At 42.7% G+C, this 20,823-nt stretch overlaps 1 protein-coding gene across 1 annotated transcript; it reads right to left on the bottom strand.

The window, feature by feature from the left end:
* Positions 1-2,312: 2,312 nt before the first annotated feature.
* On the bottom strand, positions 2,313-20,702 carry gpd1a (glycerol-3-phosphate dehydrogenase 1a). The gene is made up of 8 exons (XM_037535708.1): positions 20,581-20,702; positions 17,662-17,839; positions 16,167-16,307; positions 13,326-13,464; positions 11,217-11,329; positions 9,505-9,741; positions 7,841-7,947; positions 2,313-2,860 (listed from the first exon to the last, which is right to left on the bottom strand). Exons 1-8 carry the CDS (start codon positions 20,622-20,624, stop codon positions 2,764-2,766), a joined length of 1,056 nt encoding a protein of 351 aa, XP_037391605.1. The 5' UTR covers positions 20,625-20,702; the 3' UTR covers positions 2,313-2,763.
* Between the last annotated feature and the right edge of the window lie 121 nt (positions 20,703-20,823).

Genomic DNA, 20,823 nt, shown 5'->3' with positions numbered 1-20,823 from the left:
AACCCTAGTTTCATCTTTTTACTGCAGCTGGAGCTGCAAATTCAGACACTGGTGCCTCAAGTGGACAGCTTTGAACATTAGGTGGATAGTGAGGGTTGCTGTGCAGTGATTGGAAGGTGGAGTGCATAATAATTTGATTGACTGTAATACAGTGACAGAATTCGCAGAAAACAAGTCAAATTTCATTATCTTGAAAAATTCTTCATCATAAACATTCCCCCCATTTGACTGGCCTACCAGTGGCTGCATCCCTGGGCTGAACACAGTCACACTTACAGGCTTGGTTTAGTGCTACAGCACAGGAATTTAGAGTGACGGCAACCTTTATTCTTAAACACTGGAAATAGACGTGAAATGATTCAAATAATAAAAACAGCCGTATGCAGAAGTTTTAACATCCCCTGCTCAAACACGTCTAACTGAAAATGAGTGCACGTCCTCTGCAGGGAATAAAATTAAATGTGCCATGTTTCTGCAAATTTTAATGCAAAATTTGAGTTTAACATATTGCAAAAATAGAAAAATTAAACAATGTGCTGTAACTTTTACACAGGCCACATTTTAAGATTGTTTTTCCCCAGTATGTTAAATTCGACAAATTCACAGTAATTGTGCATTAAAATGTGCAGAAGTTTGTTCTCTGTGGAGGATGTCAACAAAAGTTGACTGTTTCTGCGAAAAGGTGAGGCAGAGGTCTCTTCTCAGGAAGCTGAGGAGTTTTAACACCAGCAACCACACTCTGATCATGGTCTACAGGTCACTTGCCACTTGATTATAGATTAAGAATGGGATGCCAGAGTTTAATATGATGTCGGTCCACCCTTTGCAGCTATAACAGCTTCAAGTCTTCTGGGAAGGCTTTCCACATGGGTTAGGAGTGTGTTTATGGGAATTTTTGACCATTCTTGCAGAAGCGCATTTGTGAGGTCAGACACTGATGATGGATGAGAAGGCCTGGCTTGCAGTCTTGCAGCCTGGCTGATTCATCCCAAATGTGTTCTTGAGGTCAGGACTCTGTGCAGGCCAGTCAAGTTCTTCCACACCAAACTCGCTCATCCGTGTCTTTATGGACCTGCTCTGTGCACTGGTGCGCAGTCATGTTGGAACAGGAAGGGGCCGTCCCCAAACTGTTCCCACAACGTTGGGAGCATGAAATTGTCCAAATTCTCTTGGTCTTCTGAAGCATTAAGAGTTCCTTTCACTGGAACTAAGGGGCCGAGCCCAACTCCTGAAAAACAACCCCACACCATAATCCCCCCTTCACCGAACTTTACATGTGGCACAATGCAGTCAGACAAGTACCGTTCTCCTGGCAACCGCCAAACCCAGACTCGTCCATCGGATTGTCAGACGGAGAAGCGTGATTCGCCTCTCCAGAGAACACGTCTCCACTGCTCTAGAGTCCAGTGACGGCGCTTTGCATTGTGCTTGGTGATGTAAGGCTTGGATGCAGCTGTTCGGCCATGGAAACCCATTCCATGAAGCTCACTACGCTGTTCTTGAGCTGATCTGAATATTGCCAAACTATAAAAGAGGGGAAAATGAATTTTCAGCAGGACAGAAAGCACAGGCTGCTGTGGAGTGGCTTCAAAAAGAAAGTGAATGTTCTTGGCTTAGTCAAAAGCATTTATTTGGATTCCAATGAGAACTGTTAGAAATATAAAGGTATATATTATTAAAGGTATGTAAGACAATTACAGACTTACTCCAGTAGAAGGTTTAAAGGGCCCATATCCTACATTTTTCATCTACTTTATTTTTTTTCCTGTGAGCGAGTTTACACGCACTTAATCCGATTTTGTCAGTAATTCTAAAAATGCTGAGATAATGGGGAAACTCTGGGTCCACATGAGTCAGGCAGTAGTCAGATTTCTGCTTTGCAACCAGCCAATAAACTCACAGAAGAAGATGCAACGTAAACGGAATGTAAAACTCAAACTTCATGCCGCAGACTTTTTTTAAAAAGCATTGTGCAATATTACCTGAAAATATGAACATACATCTTCTAGAAGATGAAGAAGATTTAAATCCTTCATTTTGTCACGCATGCGTTTGGTTTCGGCGCTGCCACAAAAGTGTTTTGCTGTGTCACGCGACAACACGTCTCACTTATTTCCGGTACCGCTGTCTGTTTTTACACATGTGCAGACCGAGAAATCTGAAAGACATCAGAGTAAGAGTTCACATGCACTGAGAAATCTGATTACCGAGATAAAATCCAGCCGCTTTATCAGATTTCTTAATTGGCTTTCTAGACAGGGATACGGCCTCACTGATGCGTTTCAGTAGTGACATGAAAACAGGACAACATCTTCAATAAAGTTTTTTTATTTAAAAATGTAACTCATGATAAATCTAATTCTCTCAGTTTCCCTGTTGGGTTTGGGGTGGGTTCCCTTTTGAGTCTAAAGGTTTCTTCCTCTTGCTCTTTTGCCATTAGCCTGATCAGGGGGTAATGTAAAGAGTGCTATATAAATAAACTTTGACTTCTTTTGTACTGTGGGACCGCAGTTTTAACTAATAGAATGTCCATATATGATACTACACAATCAACATCTGTATGAACAAGGCCACTGACATGTTATTTTAAGGCTCGGTTTTAAGACACACACACACTTGCAGTAAGTTGTAAAGAAGACTGATTCCTGCTACAGCAGACGCAGGGCATCTGATACACACCCTCATGATATACACTCATGAAATAGAGATACTCCCACTGCAGAAGGCACAGCACGGCAGCTAGACATACACACTTCTTCACTCTCACAGATGTGCTGGATGATTCTGTAAGAAGCTGATGAAGTCTGTGACAGGGCGACCCTCGAAGCAGATCTCATACACGGCGGTAAACAGAGGAAATCTGGACAGAGAGAGTCACAAAACAAGACTTGCACAACTTGTTGCAGCTCAGTGTGGCGTCCACGTCATATGGAAAATCAGAGGTGGATGTACTTTGTCAAAATCTTAATTAAAAGTGGAGATAAAAATATAATTTCATGATGTAGCACATTGTTTAAAACCATTTATCTCAAACTCAATTGAAATTTGGATATGTAAAAACAATACATACCATTAAAAAGGATGTAAATAAACTAATACAATAAAATAGCTGATATCATATGAGCTAGTTTAAAGAACAAAGGGCCTCATTCACTAATATCTTCCTAGGTTTTTTCTTAAATTTGTCCTTGAGAAAGGTTTTAAGCAAAAGCCTACAATCAGATTCCTGACGTTTTCATAAACCACAGAACTGTTTACGCCTCTGTGCTCTTGAGTGTGTTTAGATTCTGTTCTTACCTAAGAACAAACCCCAAATAAGAAAACACTGGTTAACATCAGAATCTTCATAAAACTGCATACGTGGGCTTTAAGGAAAAATATTTTCTTAAGAAAAGTTGGTGAATGGGGCCCAAAGCCTTCACATACCTTCAGCACACCTGATATAACAATGAAATACTGGTTGGCCAAATCAAGTGTTGGAAAATAACCACAATTAATACTGGGCTGCAATGGAGACACGAACATCGACATACCTAAAATCACTACTTACTGTATTTATATTATATGTATTTATTATAAGATTGTTGTTCTTCCCAGACAAATATTTTTTCCAGGTGCCTAAAACTTCTGCACAGTACTCTACATTTAAAAATGTTCAAGAATATAAGAGTAAAGTTTCTCTGGTGGTGTGAAGAGTCCTAAAATAAAGACAAATTATCTCAGCTGTGAGCAGTTTTACACTACAGTTTTACACCAACATAAATTTAGTTGGATGTTTTAATAAAAACAATAAGTTCAGAAATACGGGAATTGACTGGCAGGAGGAAAAAGGAAAGAAAGTCTCCTGGCATTTGGGATTAGTAACCCAGTGTAAAGTACATTAAAGCATGATAATTTTCAGTAATCCTTAAGTAAAGTGTTACTTTACTTAAGGATTACTTACTTACTGAAGTGTTTTGCACCACTGTGGAACATAACATCTCGCTGCAGAGAGAAAACCTTGAATCCTTGAAATGGTCACAAAAGAAACGTTCGCAACTTTTAATGTAAATTAACGTAACAAGGTTTTTGTTTCAAGTCATTTTCAACCATTTCTGTTGATCCGTTCATCGTGAAATCATCATCCATCCATCCATCCATCCATTAGCTTCCGCTTCTCCGGGGTTCGGGTCGCGGGGGCAGCATCCTAAGCAGTGAGGCCCAGACCTCCCTTTCCCCAGCCACTTCCACTAGCTCTCCAAGGGGGATTCCGAGGCGCTCCCAGGCCAGCTGGGCGATATAGTCACGCCAGCGTGTCCTGGGTCTTCCCCGGGGTCTCCTCCCAGGTGGACTTGCCTGTGACACCTCCCGAGGGAGGCGTCCAGGAGGCATCCTAATCAGATGCCCGAACCACCTCAGCTGACTCCTCTCGATGTGAAGAAGCAGCGGCTCTACTCCGAGTCCCTCCCGGATGACCGAACTTCTCACCCTATCTCTAAGGGAGAGCCCAGACACCCTGCGGAGGAAACTCATTTCGGCCGCTTGTATTCGCGATCTTATTCTTTCGGTCATTACCCAAAGCTCATGACCATAGGTGAGGGTGGGAACGTAGATTGACCGGTAAATCGAGAGCCTTGCCTTATGGCTCAGCTCTTTCTTTACCACAACAGACCGGTAAAGAGCCCGCATCACTGCTGACCCAGCACCAATCCGCCTGTCAATCTCCCGCTCCCTTGTACCATCACTCGTGAACAAGACCCCGAGATACTTGAACTCCTCCACTTGAGGCAAGAGCCTATCCCCGACCCAGAGAGGGCTCTCCACCCTTTTCCGCCTGAGAACCATGGTCTCGGATTTGGAGGTACTGATTCTCATCCCAGCCGCTTCACACTCGGCTGCAAACCGATCCAGCGAAAGCTGAAGTTCGCGGCCTGATGTCCCCAATAGGACCACATCATCTGCAAACAGCAGCGATGTGACCCTGAGGTCACCAAACCGGACACCCTCCATCCCCTGACTGCGCCTAGAAATTCTATCCATAAAAATTATGAATAGAATCGGTGACAAAGGGCAGCCCTGACGGAGTCCAACTCTCACTGGGAACAAGTCTGACTTACTGCCGGCCATGCGAACCAAACTCCTGCTCTGTTTGTACAGGGCCTGAATGGCTCGTAGCAAAGAGCCATGTACCCCGTACTCCCGAAGCACCTCCCACAGAATACTCCGGGGAACACAGTCGAATGCCTTCTCCAGATCCACAAAGCACATGTGGACTGGTTGGGCAAACTCCCATGAACCCTCCAGAATCCTGGAGAGGGTGAAAAGTTGGTCCAGTGTTCCACGACCAGGACGGAACCCGCACTGCTCCTCCTGGATCCGAAGTTCAACTATAAGCCGGACTCTCTTCTCCAGTACCCCTGCATAGACCTTGCCAGGGAGGCTGAGGAGTGTGATTCCCCTGTAGTTGGAACACACCCTCCGGTCCCCTTTTTTAAAAAGAGGCACCACCACCCCAGTCTGCCAATCCAGTGGCACCGCCCCCGATGTCCACGCAATGTTGAAAAGGCATGTCAGCCAAGACAGCCCCACAACATCCAGAGCCTTGAGGAACTCAGGGCGGATCTCATCCACCCCTGGAGCCTTGCCACAAAGGAGCTTCTTAACCACCTTAGCGACTTCGGCCTCAGTAATGGACAAGCCTATTCCCATGTCCCCAGACTCTGCCTCCTCACTGGAGAACGTGTCGGTGGGATTGAGAAGGTCCTCAAAGTATTCCTTCCACCGCCCAATGACGTCTTCAGTCGAAGTCAGCAGCACACCATCTCCACTATATACGGTGCTAGTGGCACACTGCTTTCCCCTTCTGAGTCGCCTGACGGTTTGCCAGAATCTTTTCGGAGCCGACTTAAAGTCACTTTCCAAGGCCTCACCAAACTCCTCCCATACACGGGTTTTTGCCTTGGCGACGACTGAAGCCGCAGATCGCTTTGCCTGTCGATACCTGCCAGCTGCCTCTGGTGTCCCACAGGCCAACCATACCCGGTAGGACTCCTTCTTCAGCTTGACGGCATCTCTCACCTGGGGTGTCCACCACCGGGTTCGAGGATTACCGCCCCGACAGGCACCAACTACCTTACGGCCACAGCTACAGTCAGCCGCTTCAACAATGGAGGAACGGAACATGGCCCATTCTGAGTCTATGTCCCCCACCTCCCCCGATATCTGGTCAAAGTTCTGACGGAGGTGTGAGTTGAAGATCAATCTGACAGGTTCTTCTGCCAGACGTTCCCAGCAAACCCTCACTATACGTTTGGGCTTGCCTGGTCTGACCGGCATCTTCCCCCACCACCTGAACCAACTCACCACCAGGTGGTGATCAGTTGACAGCTCAGCTCCTCTCTTTACCCGAGTGTCCAAAACACATGACCGCAAGTCCGATGACACGACTACAAAGTCAATCAATGAACTGCGGCCTAGGGTGTCCTGGTGCCATGTGCACTTATGGACATCCTTGTGTTCAAACATGGTGTTCGTGATGGACAAACTGTGGTTTGCACAGAAGTCCAAAAACTGAACACCACTCGGGTTCAGATCAGAGAGGCCATTCCTCCCAATCACACCCCTCCAGGTCTCACTGTCATTGCCCACGTGAGCGTTAAAGTCCCCCAGTAGGACAATAGAGTCTCCAGGAGGAGCACTTTCAAGCACCCTTTCCAAGGACTCTAAGAAGGCTGGGTACTCTGAACTGCTGTTCGGTGCATAAGCACAGACAGCAGTCAGGACCCGTTCCCCAACCCGAAGGCGTAGGGAAGCTACCCTCTCGTCCACCGGAGAAAACCCCAACATACAGGCACCGAGTCGAGGGGCTATTAGAAAGCCCACACCTGCCCGTCGCCTCTCACCATGGGCAACTCCAGAAAAGAATAAAGTCCAGCCCCTCTCAAGGAGATTGGACCCAGAGCCCAAGCTGTGTGTTGAGGTGAGCCCGACTATATCTAGCCGGTATCTCTCAACCTCACGCACCAACTCAGGCTCCTTCCCCGCCAGTGAGGTAACGTTCCAAGTTCCAAAAGCCAGTTTCAGCAACCGAGGATCAGAACGCCAAGGCCCACGCCTTCGGACACTGCCCGATCCACAAAGCACCGAACCCCTACTACTGCCCCTCCCATTGGTGGTGGGTCGATGGGAGGGGGGACTCATGTAACTCCTTCGGGCTGGGCCCGGCCGGGCACCATGAATAAATGCCCGGCCACCAGACGCTCGCTGGCGAGCCCCTCCCCCAGGCCTGGCTCCAGGGTGGGGCCCCGGTAACCCTGATCCGGGCAGGGTACACAAATCCTGTTCTTGTCTTCTCATAGGGGTTATTATGGATCACACTTTGTCTGACATGTCACCTAGGACCAGTTTGCCATGGGAGACCCTACCAGGAGCTTTTGCTCCAGACAATATAGCTCCTAGGATCATTCAAGCACGCAAACCCCTCCACCACGATAAGGTGGTGATCCATGGAGAGGGTGAAATGATCACTCAATGCCAATAGCAGTTGGTGTCTTTAAATGGTGTAAGAAAATAAATACAGAAACTGAAAAAAGTATGTTTTGATATGTCAGTGATGAAAAATGACACGTGAGCTGGTATAGTGGTTGGTATAGTGTAGTTGGTAACACCTCTGCCTTCTACGCCATACACTGGGGTTCAATCCCTCACCTGGGCAAGCACCCTACACTATACCAATAAGAGACCTTGGGCAAGACTCCTAACGCCGCCTTCGCCTTCCTGTGTAAAATGATCCAATTGTAAGTCGCTCTGAAAAAGAGTGTCTGCCAAATGGCGTAAAACTGAGCGTGTGGCGAGGTCTTACTTGTCCTGCAGGTTTTTGTTTTTGAGGATAACATGGACCTCGGCGGCCGTGGCTGGACCCTGCAGCTTCTGACCGCACAGCATCTCTGTCTCCAGCTCCTCCAATGACTAACACACAAACATAGAGACTCTCAGTGAGGGAAATGATGTGAACACGTTTCCATGAGCTCTGTGCAACAGAGAAAAACTCTCCACACACTGAGAAATACAGTTGTGTGCAAAAGTTTGGTTACACATTTCGTGGCTTTTCAAAATGAATGAGATTAATGCATGGAACTGCTTCTGCATGGAACTACTTCTGCATGGAACTACTTCTGCATGGAACTGCTTCTGCATGGAACTGCTTCTGCATGGAACGAACTATGACAAAATGTGACAATTATGCAAAATTTCATGCACAGTTATTACGGAGTTGCTGAACTAAACATACTGGAAAAAATAAAACAAAATTGAGTTCGGGAACATAAAGACCGGACCCTTTCAGTCAGTACTTCGTGATGACCTCTTTGACTGAAATCACTGCATCCAAATGCAGTGATTTCATTTGGATGCTTTCCTTGCAGATTCTTTCCAATGACATGAGCCATACTGCCCTATAACTCTGGCAAGGGAGGTGATGCCGTAAGTGACCAGTGTGTTGACCTGATGAATTCTTTTTAAAGCCAGTTGGGCCTATCCATGCACACATTAGTTCTTTTGTAGCAAACATTGCTAGTTTGGACAAATTTTTGATACCACTGGTAAAAAATCCCTTTGAACTTAGTTCAAAAACACGTAAAAAAATCTAATTGGGCCACAACAGTGTTTGTTGAGTGTCAGTACACAAAAGGCAACACTACTGCACTAATCCATTGGCATAGCTAATCAAAACTAGACAAGTTACAAACAACTGGAAGACTTTACTGTAGGGTGCTGTTCATAAGGCTACATGACACCTACATAAGCTTGTCATGATCACTTATATATCACTATAGCCCTACATATGTTTTCATAAACGTGTATTCCAAAATGCACCATTTGCTCTTAAGGTTAAATTGGCCAATTTTGATCAAAGTCAGCTAAAGGAACCTTTATGACAGATGATGCCTGTTGTAATAAGCATTTACGAACAGTTATGTAGGGATATGTCAGTTGTCATGACAGCCTTATGCAAGCGTCATGTAGCCTAATGAACAGCACCCTACAGTAAAGTGTTACCAAAACAACAAATATGTGGTCATAATACTCAGTAAAAAAAAAAAAAAAAGTTTTTTCAGTTTAACCTAAAACATTTATTTCCTGAGGTAACAAGGAAGGTTTAAATGGTTTTAATATACTAACATTAATAGTTTGAATGAAACAATGCAAAGCAACACTTTAGTTTACATCATAAAAATAATTTATATCAATTAAAACTTCTAAAATCCTTCAAATCAGCATCCACTCCTGATTCCACCATAACATAACGACCTGCCGCAAACACACATCATTTGAAATTAATAATGCTCTCTAATAACATAACCCTATTTGAGGTGAATTGTGTGCTACGGTGTTTCATTAGGTTGAATGGGATTTTCTGTAAAGTTTGTCCAACCTAGCAACAGTAACTAAGAAAAAGCATGCATGTGTGGGCGGAGCTTGGCTGGGTCAGTTGTTTGTGAATGCCCTCAAACTGCTTTTGCTCACCCTTCCCGTTTTGGCAAATGCCTCGGCTACGCGGCGGTTGCGTCCTCCATAGCAGGTGGTGATGAGGTCTGCAACGCCGCAGCTCTCCAGGAAGGTTGCCGCGGAGACGGGGCCAGCAGAACAGAATAAGCGCGCGAAGGCGATCATCTCCATCAGGCCCAGTCTGATCACTGCCGCTTTTGTGTTGTCACCAAAACCCAGGCCATCACAGAACCCTGCGCCCACCGCCACGATGTTCTACAGGGACACATACAGACATAATATAGATTAATATAGCTCACCTCTCACACTGTGAAAGCCTGGACTTTTATACCCTGCAGTGTTCAGACTCCGCTAGAACAAAATATTCAAATGAGATACAAGCTCTTTTAATAATGATGCACCTGTCTAAGGTTAAATTAAAATGACAGGCATTGTACATTATTTCATATAAAAAAGCAAAAAAACAAGACACACCACATACTCTACAATATCGCCTTCATGTGCATCAAAAGAAAATGAATTTATGCCATTTATGCCGTCTAAAATGTCAAGTGGTACGACTGTGCAATCATATATGCAGATTACCTATTAAAAATGGTAATTCAGTAATATAAAATTTAAAATTTTAAAATGGTTGGACATGATTTTATGTTTGAAACTTTTACAATGACAACATGGCAAAATTGGGCATTCAAATGTCATGCGGCACAACTAATGACAAAGGACTTATTCTGACATGCATTTAAGAAAGAGTGGGCATAGTATTGTACCTTAAAGAAAGGCCCTACATGACTTTCAGGGTGCAGTGCCAATATCAGTAGCCTTTCACAATTATTAATCATTTTTGAGTCACTTTTTATGCTGGTTATTTACGAAGACAGACACCAAAAAACATTATAACTGTTTTATTATTATTATAATGTTTATTTACCACACTGTCTGTCATCAGTGGATGGTATTGTCTATTGGCCCAACCTTAATCCCTGAGTATGGAGACAGATCAGTAATAACCAGTAAATGATTCAATGCATCAGGATATCTATTTTTTTCTAATAATAATAATTATTATTTTGTTTATTTTATGATTCTTTATGGTTGGAAAAGACCAAGAATTTTATTTTGGCCAGAAAAATACTGCATACTTTATTAAACTTTATTTCCATCCTATCATAATTTATTAACATTGCAAAAACAGCAGGAGGCTTGACACAGAGATTCAGTGCCCTCTACTGGACAGCTTGCAACAGTGCAGATATCACTGTGCAACAGCAACAGCACTTCATATTCCAATTCAGGTTCCCTACGTGTCAAAGTTTGTAGACACACTCCTTTCTTTCTGAAATTAAGGGTATTAATAGTGAGTTTGTCTTATTTTGATGCAGTAACAACCTCTACCCTTCTGGGAAGACTTCACACTAGATATTGGAACATTGCTGTGCGGATTTGATTGAACATTTGTGAGGTCAGGCACTGCTGTTGGATGATCGGTTCTGGATCACCAACTCATCTCAAAAGGTACTGAATGGAGCTCCATCACTCCAGAAAAAACAGTTCCACTGCTCCACAGCCACAGGTATATATAATCCTCTACCTCCAGACTCACTGGTCAGTGCTTTTCTATAGAGATTATGCAAGCTGTCTAGATATTTTTGACTACTGCTGTAACTGTACAGAGAAAGCAAAGCCAAAAGGACAGAAAGAGACACAAATAAGGTGAAAGGTCAACTAACCTTCAGGGCCCCACAAATCTCCACCACATCTGCTTCCTCAACCACAGTGACCCGAAAGTGATCCGTCTGCATGAGCTCTTTAAGCAGCGCTCCGTGGGCCTTTTCTTTACAGCCTGACAATAATACACAGCACAGAAAGTATGACTTTTGCAGACCTTAGAAAAGAGATGATAATAAGGGCAGCCATTGATTATATTGGTGACTGATTAATCCACTGATTATCTGGACAATTAGCTGAGTAACCAGAGCATTTAAAAAGATAATGGCAAACTATAAAACAAACTTAACTGAACAAAAACAAACCACGCAGAGGCTTTCAAAGATTCTGAAAAACCAGATCTGAAAAAGATAAACAAGAAAGCTAGAATAGACTTATATATACACACACACCACTTTATTAGGTACACCTTGCTAGTAAAAGGTTGGACCCTCTTTTGCCTTCAGAACTGCCTTAATTCTCATGGCAGGTCTTGGAAACGTTCCTCATAGATTTTGGTTGGTGATTTGAGTTCCTGTTGCTTCTATCATCTGGAACCAGTCTGCCCGTTCTCCTCTGACCTCTCACATCAACAAGACATTTTCGTCCACACAACTGACCGCTCACTGGATATTTCCTCTTTTTCGGACCGTTCTCTGTGAACCCTAGAGATGGTTGTGTGTGAAAATCTCAGTAGATCAGCAGTTTCTGAAATACTCAGACCAGCCCGTCTGGCACCAACAACCACGCCACGTTCAAAGTCCCTTAAATCCCCTTTCTTCCCCGTTCTGATGCTCGGTCTGCACTTCAGCAAGGTGTCTTGACCACCTCTACACGCCTGAATGCAGTGAGCTGATGATTGGCTGTGTGATTGGCTGATGAGCTATTTGTGTTAACAAGCAACTGAACAGTGTATCTAATAAAGTGGCCGGTGAGTGTAAATATTATACAGCAAAAATATATATAAATGGGTGGATCCCTTAAGCTCCGTTGCTAACTGTAACAAAGTAAAACATGCTTTACACCAACTAATCATTACCAAATCAAGAATGTGAAATTCAGTCAACTGTAACAGCCTTATAGCACAGTGCAAAAGTCAGAGACCACCCTTCATTTGTTCATTCCCAGCCAAAACAGCCACTGTTCATCTTTCAGCACCAGAAAAAAGACAGAAAACATGTTCAACCGAAAATCGGGTAACACTTTATTTGGATAGGCCGCTTTAGATGCTTTGTAGATACTTGATTTATTTGAAGTTACATTCAACTAAATATCTACCAAACTGACCATAATTTTCTTTTACTCTAAACGTGCTTTAAACCCAAACCTAACCTTCACCTCAACCCAAAACCTAGACTCAACCCTCACCCTGGTCCAAATCCCAACCCTAAACCCCACCACAGTTTAGAATCAACTGTGTTTCAACAGATAGTTTGTTAACGATTTGAACATCTGAAGATGATCTATAGGGGACTACAGTGGCCTATCCAAATAAAGTGAGACTGAAAATTGCTCTAAATAATTTATCCAATTTTACAGCCTCCACTCTTTTCAGGAGACTCACTTTCAGTTCCTCAAAGAATCTGCAGACATGCCTCCAAAGTTCAGTCTTGGAAGCTGGTTGATGATTTTCTGCAGTAATCAAACCCATTCAGTGGTGTTGAGGTCTGGACTCTGGGGTGGTCAGTCCATCGTCCAGCTTCTTTGTTTGATGTGTCCGTCTCCTTTTCTCAGTGAGGTTCTTCTTGATCAGCTACACATCCTTTCAGACCCACAGCGCTGAGTGGTCTTCTCACAGTGGAAGGATGGACAGAATGTGGATGTTTTCAGATCTGAAGCAGCTTGATCTTCTCCTCTCTCTCAGAGATGAAAGCTTTAAGTGCTGTTTATCTGATGGGGTCATTTTTGGTGTCTACCAGGTCTTCTTTTCTCTGTAGCATTTAATCAGTTTTTGAACTCCAGGAGTTTTTGAACTCCTTCCTCACACAAGTGGATTATCTTCTATCTAATCTGCTGAGAAATACCTGCTGGAGTGAAATCAATAACTTGTACTAATGGCTGGAAACTAAATAAATGTTGGGTGGTCTCTGACCTTTGCGCAGTGCCCTAATGAATGCTGCTATTGATCTTACCGATGGTGGTCTCGCAGAATTTTTCAGCTGCCACCTCATTTGCAATGTTAGCGCCCATTAGCACACTCATGCTAATGCCCAATTTCTCCCGAATCACCTCTGATATCAGCTTCAGACCATCAGGACCCTCGTCCACCCCCTACACACACACAGGCAGAGAGAAAGCAAAGTCATCTTTCTGCAGCGCTGCAGGTCATGAGTGGAAGCACAGAATCCTCGGTCGTGTGATCTTATTTCTCTTTTCTACACTCAGACTGCTGAGAGTGTGAAAGTAAACCTGCTGAAACAATCACAATCAAACACGTCCACACACACACACACACACACACACACACACACACACACACACACGTGACAACAGTCCTCAGACATGAAGAGTCAGTGACCAAAGCACAGGCTTCAGAAACGCGGTCATTCTCTGGGTAGGGGCGTAGGGGGTCTCAGATTTTGCTGAGTCTTTCGTCTTTTAACACAAACAGCCTTTCATTTTTATTATGTTTAGTAGTGCATGAACGCATTACTCATATGAACGAATTTAAAAATATTTGTCGTTTTATGGGTGACACTTTACTTTGAGTGGCCTTTTTAGATGAAACAAACACACAAGAGAGTCTCAGTACCATGTCAAACACATACTGAGGGTAAGGGTTAGGTTTTGGGTTGAAGTTAAGGTTAGGGTTAGGATTAGGGCCAGAGTGAGGGCTGGGATTAGGTTTTGGGTTGAAGTTAAGGTTAGGATTAGGGCCAGGGTGAGGATTAGGATTAGGTTTTGGGTTGAAGTTAAGGTTAGGATTAGGGCCAGGGTGAGGATTAGGATTAGGTTTTGGGTTGAAGTTAAGGTTAGGATTAGGGCCAGGGTGAGGGCTGGGATTAGGTTTTGGGTTGAGGTTAAGGTTAGGGTTAGGATTAGGGCCAGAGTGAGGGCTGGGATTAGGTTTTGGGTTGAAGTTAAGGTTAGGGTTAGGTTTAGGGCCAGGGTGAGGATTAGGATTAGGGCCAGGGTGAGGGTTAGGATTTGAATTGAGGGTTAGGATTAGGCTTTGGGTTGAGGTTAAGGTTAGGATTAGGGCCAGGGTGAGGGTTAGGATTAGGTTTTGGATTGAGATTAAGGTTAGGATTAAGGCCAGGGTGAGGATTAGGATTAGGTTTTAGGTTGAGGTTAAGGTTAGGATTAGGCCCAGGTTGAGGGTTAGGTTTTGTGTAATGGAAGTAGGACCACTTCAAGGACCACTTCAAATAGCTACCACTTTATATCTAGTATCAGCATGCAAAAAAACAAACTTGAGCTTTTAGTAATCCATGTATAAAACACTGGGCCTCATTCACCAACCGCTCTTAAGAAGAAATTTCTTAAACTGACAGACTTTTTCCTAGGAACTTTCTCAAGAATGGTTTAAGAATAAACGTACAAAGATGTTGGTGAATGAGGCCCAGTGCTTTTTGTGTTTTTAGGGCCAAAACCTCAATAATTCTAAGGAATAGTAACTTTCCTTCACAATAAATAAGCCGACTTTCATAACTGTACAAAATTACATTTGCATTAAAGCACTTTGTCACCAGCGTTATCAGAACACTTTAATATGCTTTGATGCATTTTCTCATTTTCAGTGTAACCAATTTATAGTTCAGGAAGTGCCATGTCAAAGCTTTGAACAGGAAGTTTACACATTCACTCCATTTTTCACAAACCTATCTGTTATTTTGCCATTCAGACTGCAATACCCTCTGCCTGTCTTTGGTGTTACACTTTCTAAAACCCCACCATGTGACATTAATTCAACATAAAAATAAAGGTCACTTTAGGATAATCCTCCGTTTTGATTAAAAGGTCAGTGGTGTCACATTCACTACTGAGATGGTGTTAAACAGGGACCGACGTTCGTACTGGGTTAACTTCATTAACAAGCATGCTCATTAAAGGCTGACAGTTCATGTACAGTTCAGTGGACATGTCTCTGATGGGTATTAAATTATTTAATAATATTTTGATTATGATAATTGCTTTTTTTTCCCAAACATTACTGTGTCTCACATTGTCAGCAGTGTAACACTGTCACTAGTGTAACTGTGTGGGTGTTAAAGTTACTGTTTGACAGTAAAAAGTCCTTTCCTGGATTTCCTGAAGTCTTATAACTTTTCCAAATCAGTTTTTGTACCATAAATTTACCCACAAAGATCATAAGGATGCCCTCTATAGGCACTTAAATGCTGTATTTTTGTTTGAGGGCTTACAAATCAAACAATGTAAATCAGTCGCTATGCATCATTTCATTCAATGTAACTGTATGAACATTTTCAACAACAAACATTATAATATTATATATATATATATATAATTGTTACAATGCCAAGCTTGCAATAATAGCAGAACACATGTTGGTGCTACACAGGCCCCAACAACACGTTCTACTTCAATATGCACAACCATTTCACCACCTAATGAACCACTACTGCATGAAATTCCACTAAAGCATCCCTTTTACTAAAGAACCTGATAAAAGGGTTTGCATGATTAAAGGGTTCTGTGCATCAGGAAAGGGTTCTAGAGATTGACAGAGAATGTGCTATAGATAGCTCTTTATAGAACCTTTTTGAAAATGGTTCTATATAGCACCCAAAAGGGTTCTTCTATTATTTTAAGCTTGACATTGTAACAACAGAAGAACTGTTTTCAAAAAATTTAAAACCCTTTAATTCACTCAGTGTTCATGGTTCTACAAAGCAACATTTTCCTTAGTAAAGAACCCTTGAAGAACCATCTTCTTTTAGAGTGTGTTTGTAATAATGTATTATAAAGAACTGCATATGTGTGTGAGTGTGTGTGTCTGTGCATTGCATGACCTTGATTAGTGACATTCCCAGAGCATTTCCTTTGATCTTTCCCTGCATGGTGCCACACACTCTGCTGATAAATTGATGGGGGATCACAAAGAGCAGAACATCAGCACCGCCTACAGCCTCAACAAGGTCCGCCACCGCTACCTGAGAGAGAGAGAGAGAGAGAGAGAGAGAGAGAGAGAGAGAGAGAGAGAGAGAGAGAGAGAGAGAGAGAGAGAGAGAGAGAGAGAGAGAATTTAGTGATCACTATTTCTCTTAGCTACTATGTGCATGTGTCATTTTTAAGACTCCCTCTCCAACCATTTGTCTGTACTTTCATTATGTGAGCTGTGTGAGTGTTAAAGTCCTCCACCCCCCTCAGTAATCGACACCCAGCTATAATCATCTTAAATGCGTAATATCATTTTTATTGTCTCTATAACTGGATTGTAGACCTCTGAAAAAGGCAATTGCTTGGGCAGTAAAAGAGACAGAGAGATGAAATAGAAAGACATACTTGGAGCTTTACAGATACTCCCTACAATTCTACGCTGGATGTAATCAGTGTGATCAGATCACAGCCAAACCCAGCAATGGATTCATTAACACCTACATGAGTCCAGCTAGACAGACATGAGTCAGAGTCTAAGAGTGAATCCAAGACTGTAAGAGTTGATGCAACAATGAAGGAGTTAATGCAGCACTAGGAGTTAACCCTCCTGTTATGTTCAACTGTAGAGAGCATCAATAATGTTCCCAGGTCAAACTGGCGTGTTAAACCCTCTGATAGTGGTTTAAAAATCGACTTTTCTGCATAAACATGATCTTCAGCTCAACAAATAGCAATTTAATCAATATTTAGTCTAATCAGGTTTTTCACCATTTACAGAACATGGTTAACTTACAATAATTCTGTTGTTTTTTATTATTAATTGTTTTCAAACTGTTTTGTTTTTCTGCACATGGCCAAAAACCAGACATTCAGCGCATTTGTTTTATTTGTTCTTAGACTTTTTCAACATTTTTGACATATTAACGTGAGGGCATATTGATCCATAACAACATCTCTCCTGTTCCAGGTCTAATTGACCCATTCAAATCAAATCACACTATGTGGGCCAGCCAGGCAAAACCAATTCAGCAGAAAAGGTTTCATGCTCTAAAAACTGCATTCCTGTATTTTTAAACTTTGAAATGAGTCAAACCGACATGCAACATAACAGGAAGGTCAGTTAATCCCTCAAATAGCCAGGGCCTGCAAGTGGGCCCAAAGTATTATTATATGATTCTACGTATAACTATAAGCTTGTTTGCACTGAAGTCCCTGCAGTTACTGAATCCTAAGCCTTAGTATGTAATAAGCCTGGGGTTTTAAGGAGTTTAACAGAGTAAGACTTAAATTAGCACTATAAGAGCCAATTCAACAGCTCGAGTCAGGTCGACACCGCAAGAGTCAATTAAACAAAAGAGATGAAACAACACAGCAGCAGATGTTGTGTTATTGGGATCAGTCTCTCACCACATTCTCGGGTAGTTTGTGTCCAGGCAGGTATTTGACGTTTTCATGCTCCGTGTTAATGATTTCGGTGAGTTTACGTCCGTTAACCACCTCCTCAAAGACCCACATGTTCACTGTGGAGTCAAACTTTGGGTTTCGTCCCGCATTCAGCCCGACTATCTTAGCAATGGCAGATCCCCTGATAGAGAGAGCGAGACAGAGGAGAGGACATTATATTTCAAGGCAGGCAATGATATTTTTAGGACTGACATGCGGAGCATTTTATACACTATTAGAAATGAAGGTTCTGTGCAGGTACATTTTTCATTCATCATGGTACAAACAATGTAAATGTTTCCTCAAAGGTACAACAGTGGATATAATCCAACTGTGAACCGTAAGTAAGTTTTTCCAGACGAAAAGTTCATATTTGTACCTTTTCCTAACTGAATGTTTTAAAACAGATCACTGAAATAAAAAGCCTGGAGACGAGACGAGGTGTGCTGAGTCAATACAGCTTAGAAAATATAATTTCAGTGGATTATGGTTCAGTTATGTTCCCTGACTAAAGTTACTGAGATGCACCCTTGACGGTACCACCCTGGCAACAAGAGGGGCACTGCCACAATGACTAACATTTCTTAATTTCTGAGAGTGTATAGAAATGGAGGCACATTGCAAAATACACACAATAATATCATAACATAAGAAGAATGAATGTTAAAAAATTTTCTCCCACAATTGCATAAATGTATATGCATTTTTGCCCCTGGCTATTTCTGACACTGATTATATTCTACTGTAGTTCCCCTGTTAGTGATTAAAACATGTCCTTCACAGCTGGATGTGGAAGAACCAGTTCTTACACTATTCATTAACAAACAGCTGATTGTTTGGGTTTGGGTCTTTATTTATCTGACTGACTTTCTAAGAAGTTCACAAAGTTGCCAAACAGTTGCACATGCAGAAAATGTGCAACCTCCACACAATTCCTTCCAAAAGTAACTAACCTAGGACACAGCGAGTGTGTTGAGAATATGTCATGTTATTCCTGGACGACCGACACATTTGAGTCATGAATCATTTTTTCAGTGCAGTAACATGCAACACTATAACCAGCAACACAGTCATGTGTGCTATGTAGTCTGTATCATATGACATAAGACTTTGGCACACATTCCTGAACCCTAACTGTGGGAGTGCACTGTAGAAACTGGGTTGGCTGCCCATGTTCCATGTTGACCGACTTGGCCATACGCTTCACCTGTTTTGCACATCTGTGCACATTGCTGGGATGCAGTTAGAGCAAACGGTACACAAACTCACCTGCTGGGCACACTGGGCACACTGGGACACGCAATTACATAATGTCCGAGCACTGAACCAGCAGAGCCTCTGTTTTTCGTAAGCCAGGCTAGACACACTGACCTGTTTCTGCATCGTAGCCTGCCATGAAGCTTTGCTTGGTGTTCAGCAAACAAGAGAATAGGCCACTCAAACAATCCGTCATATGTGCAGTAAGAAGGCATTTAGGAGACAGCATGGGCTTCTACACCCAAACAATTCACAGTATGTCCAATAAAGAGAGAAATGGGGTTCCGCCTGGTATTCTACACAAAATAATACAATATATTCCCAAAGAAATAGCCAGTTAGCACTGAGCCTGAGCTTTTACACCCAAATAATGCACTATATCTCCAGTAACTATCCATTTGGGGTTCAGCATGAGCTTTACACTCATTATAAGCTACTACATGTCTGGTAAAGAGCCATTTGGGGTTTCGTTTAGACTTCTACACACAAATAGTACAATATATGCCCAGTAACCAGACATTTGGGGTTTTCTAAATCCAAATAGTGTACTACATACAGTATGTCATGAAATTATAGCTTCTCTACTCAAATGGCCCACCATATGTCCAATAAAGGGCTTTTTTATGATTCAGTGTTGGCTTCTACACACAAATAGTACACAATATGTAAAATAAAGAGCAATTTGGGGTTCAGTATAGGCATATATATACCCAATTTGTCTACAATATGTCCAATAAAGACATATTTGAGGTTCAGCCTGGGCTTCTACACACAAATAGAGCAATATATTCCCAAGGAAACAGCCAGTTAGGATTGAGCCTGAGCTTTTAGACCTTAATAATGCACTGTGTTCAGCCTGAGCTTTTACACCCATAATAAGCCACTATATTTCTAATTAACAGCCATTTAGGGTTCAGTCTAGGCTTCTACACCTAAAGTGCACCATATGTCCAGATTGAACCTGGGATTCTGCAACAAATAGTGCAATATAGGGCAAGTAAAGAGGCATTTTGGGGTTCAGTTCAGGATTCTACACTCAAATAGGACAATATATGTGTAGTAAATAGCCATTTGGGACACAGTGTGGACTTCAGCATCTAAATAGTGCAGTATATGTACAATAAGGACTTCCTTGGTGTTCAGCCTGAGCCTTTACCCCCAAATCGTTTACTATAGTCCCAAAAAGAGCCATACACCCAAACACCCAATATAATTCACTATATGTGAAGTCAAGAGCCATTTTTAGGTTCAGTTTAGGCTTCCACACCCAAGACCTGCATTATATGTCCATTAAATAGCCACTTACACACCCAGATAATGCACTACATGTCCACTAAGGACCTATTTGTGGTTCCTTCTGTTCTCTTAAACCCTATAAGCTCACAAAAGGTCCAATGAAACGCCACTTGGCTTTGAACCTGAGCGTCAACATATAAATAGTTTGCTTTAAGTCCGCGCGCCTGGGGTTCAGCCAAGGCGATTCTGACCACTGTCGACCTTACAGCAACCTGTGGAATCCAGCAAGTCGCTTCCAAAACAAGGACAGGAAAGAGAGAGAAGCGGGGGGCTGGAGAAGAAGGACATACACGCTGAACTACTTCAGAAGAGCGTTTCGGAGTTTTTTACCAGTTTCCGGAGCCGACGATGCAGACTTTCTTCGGCGTTGTCATGACGAAGCGCGTGCAGCTGCTCAGCTGTTGGCAAACTTTTGCCACTTTGGGCTTGAGGCCACGCCCCCGCGTACACTGGCCAATCAGGGGGAGCGAGCAACCCCGCCCATTTTTTAAATGAACGCATGTTTAAGGTGAAAGGCATAAATAAGCGTCTTTGGTCATGAAGCTCAGTTTAAAGGTTCTGTTTTCTGATGAT

The sequence above is a fragment of the Pygocentrus nattereri genome, chromosome 28, assembly GCF_015220715.1.
Source record: "Pygocentrus nattereri isolate fPygNat1 chromosome 28, fPygNat1.pri, whole genome shotgun sequence".
In the NCBI taxonomy this organism is placed as follows: domain Eukaryota; kingdom Metazoa; phylum Chordata; class Actinopteri; order Characiformes; family Serrasalmidae; genus Pygocentrus; species Pygocentrus nattereri.
Note: the sequence above shows the minus strand (reverse complement) of the source record. Positions and strands in the feature narration are given on the sequence as shown.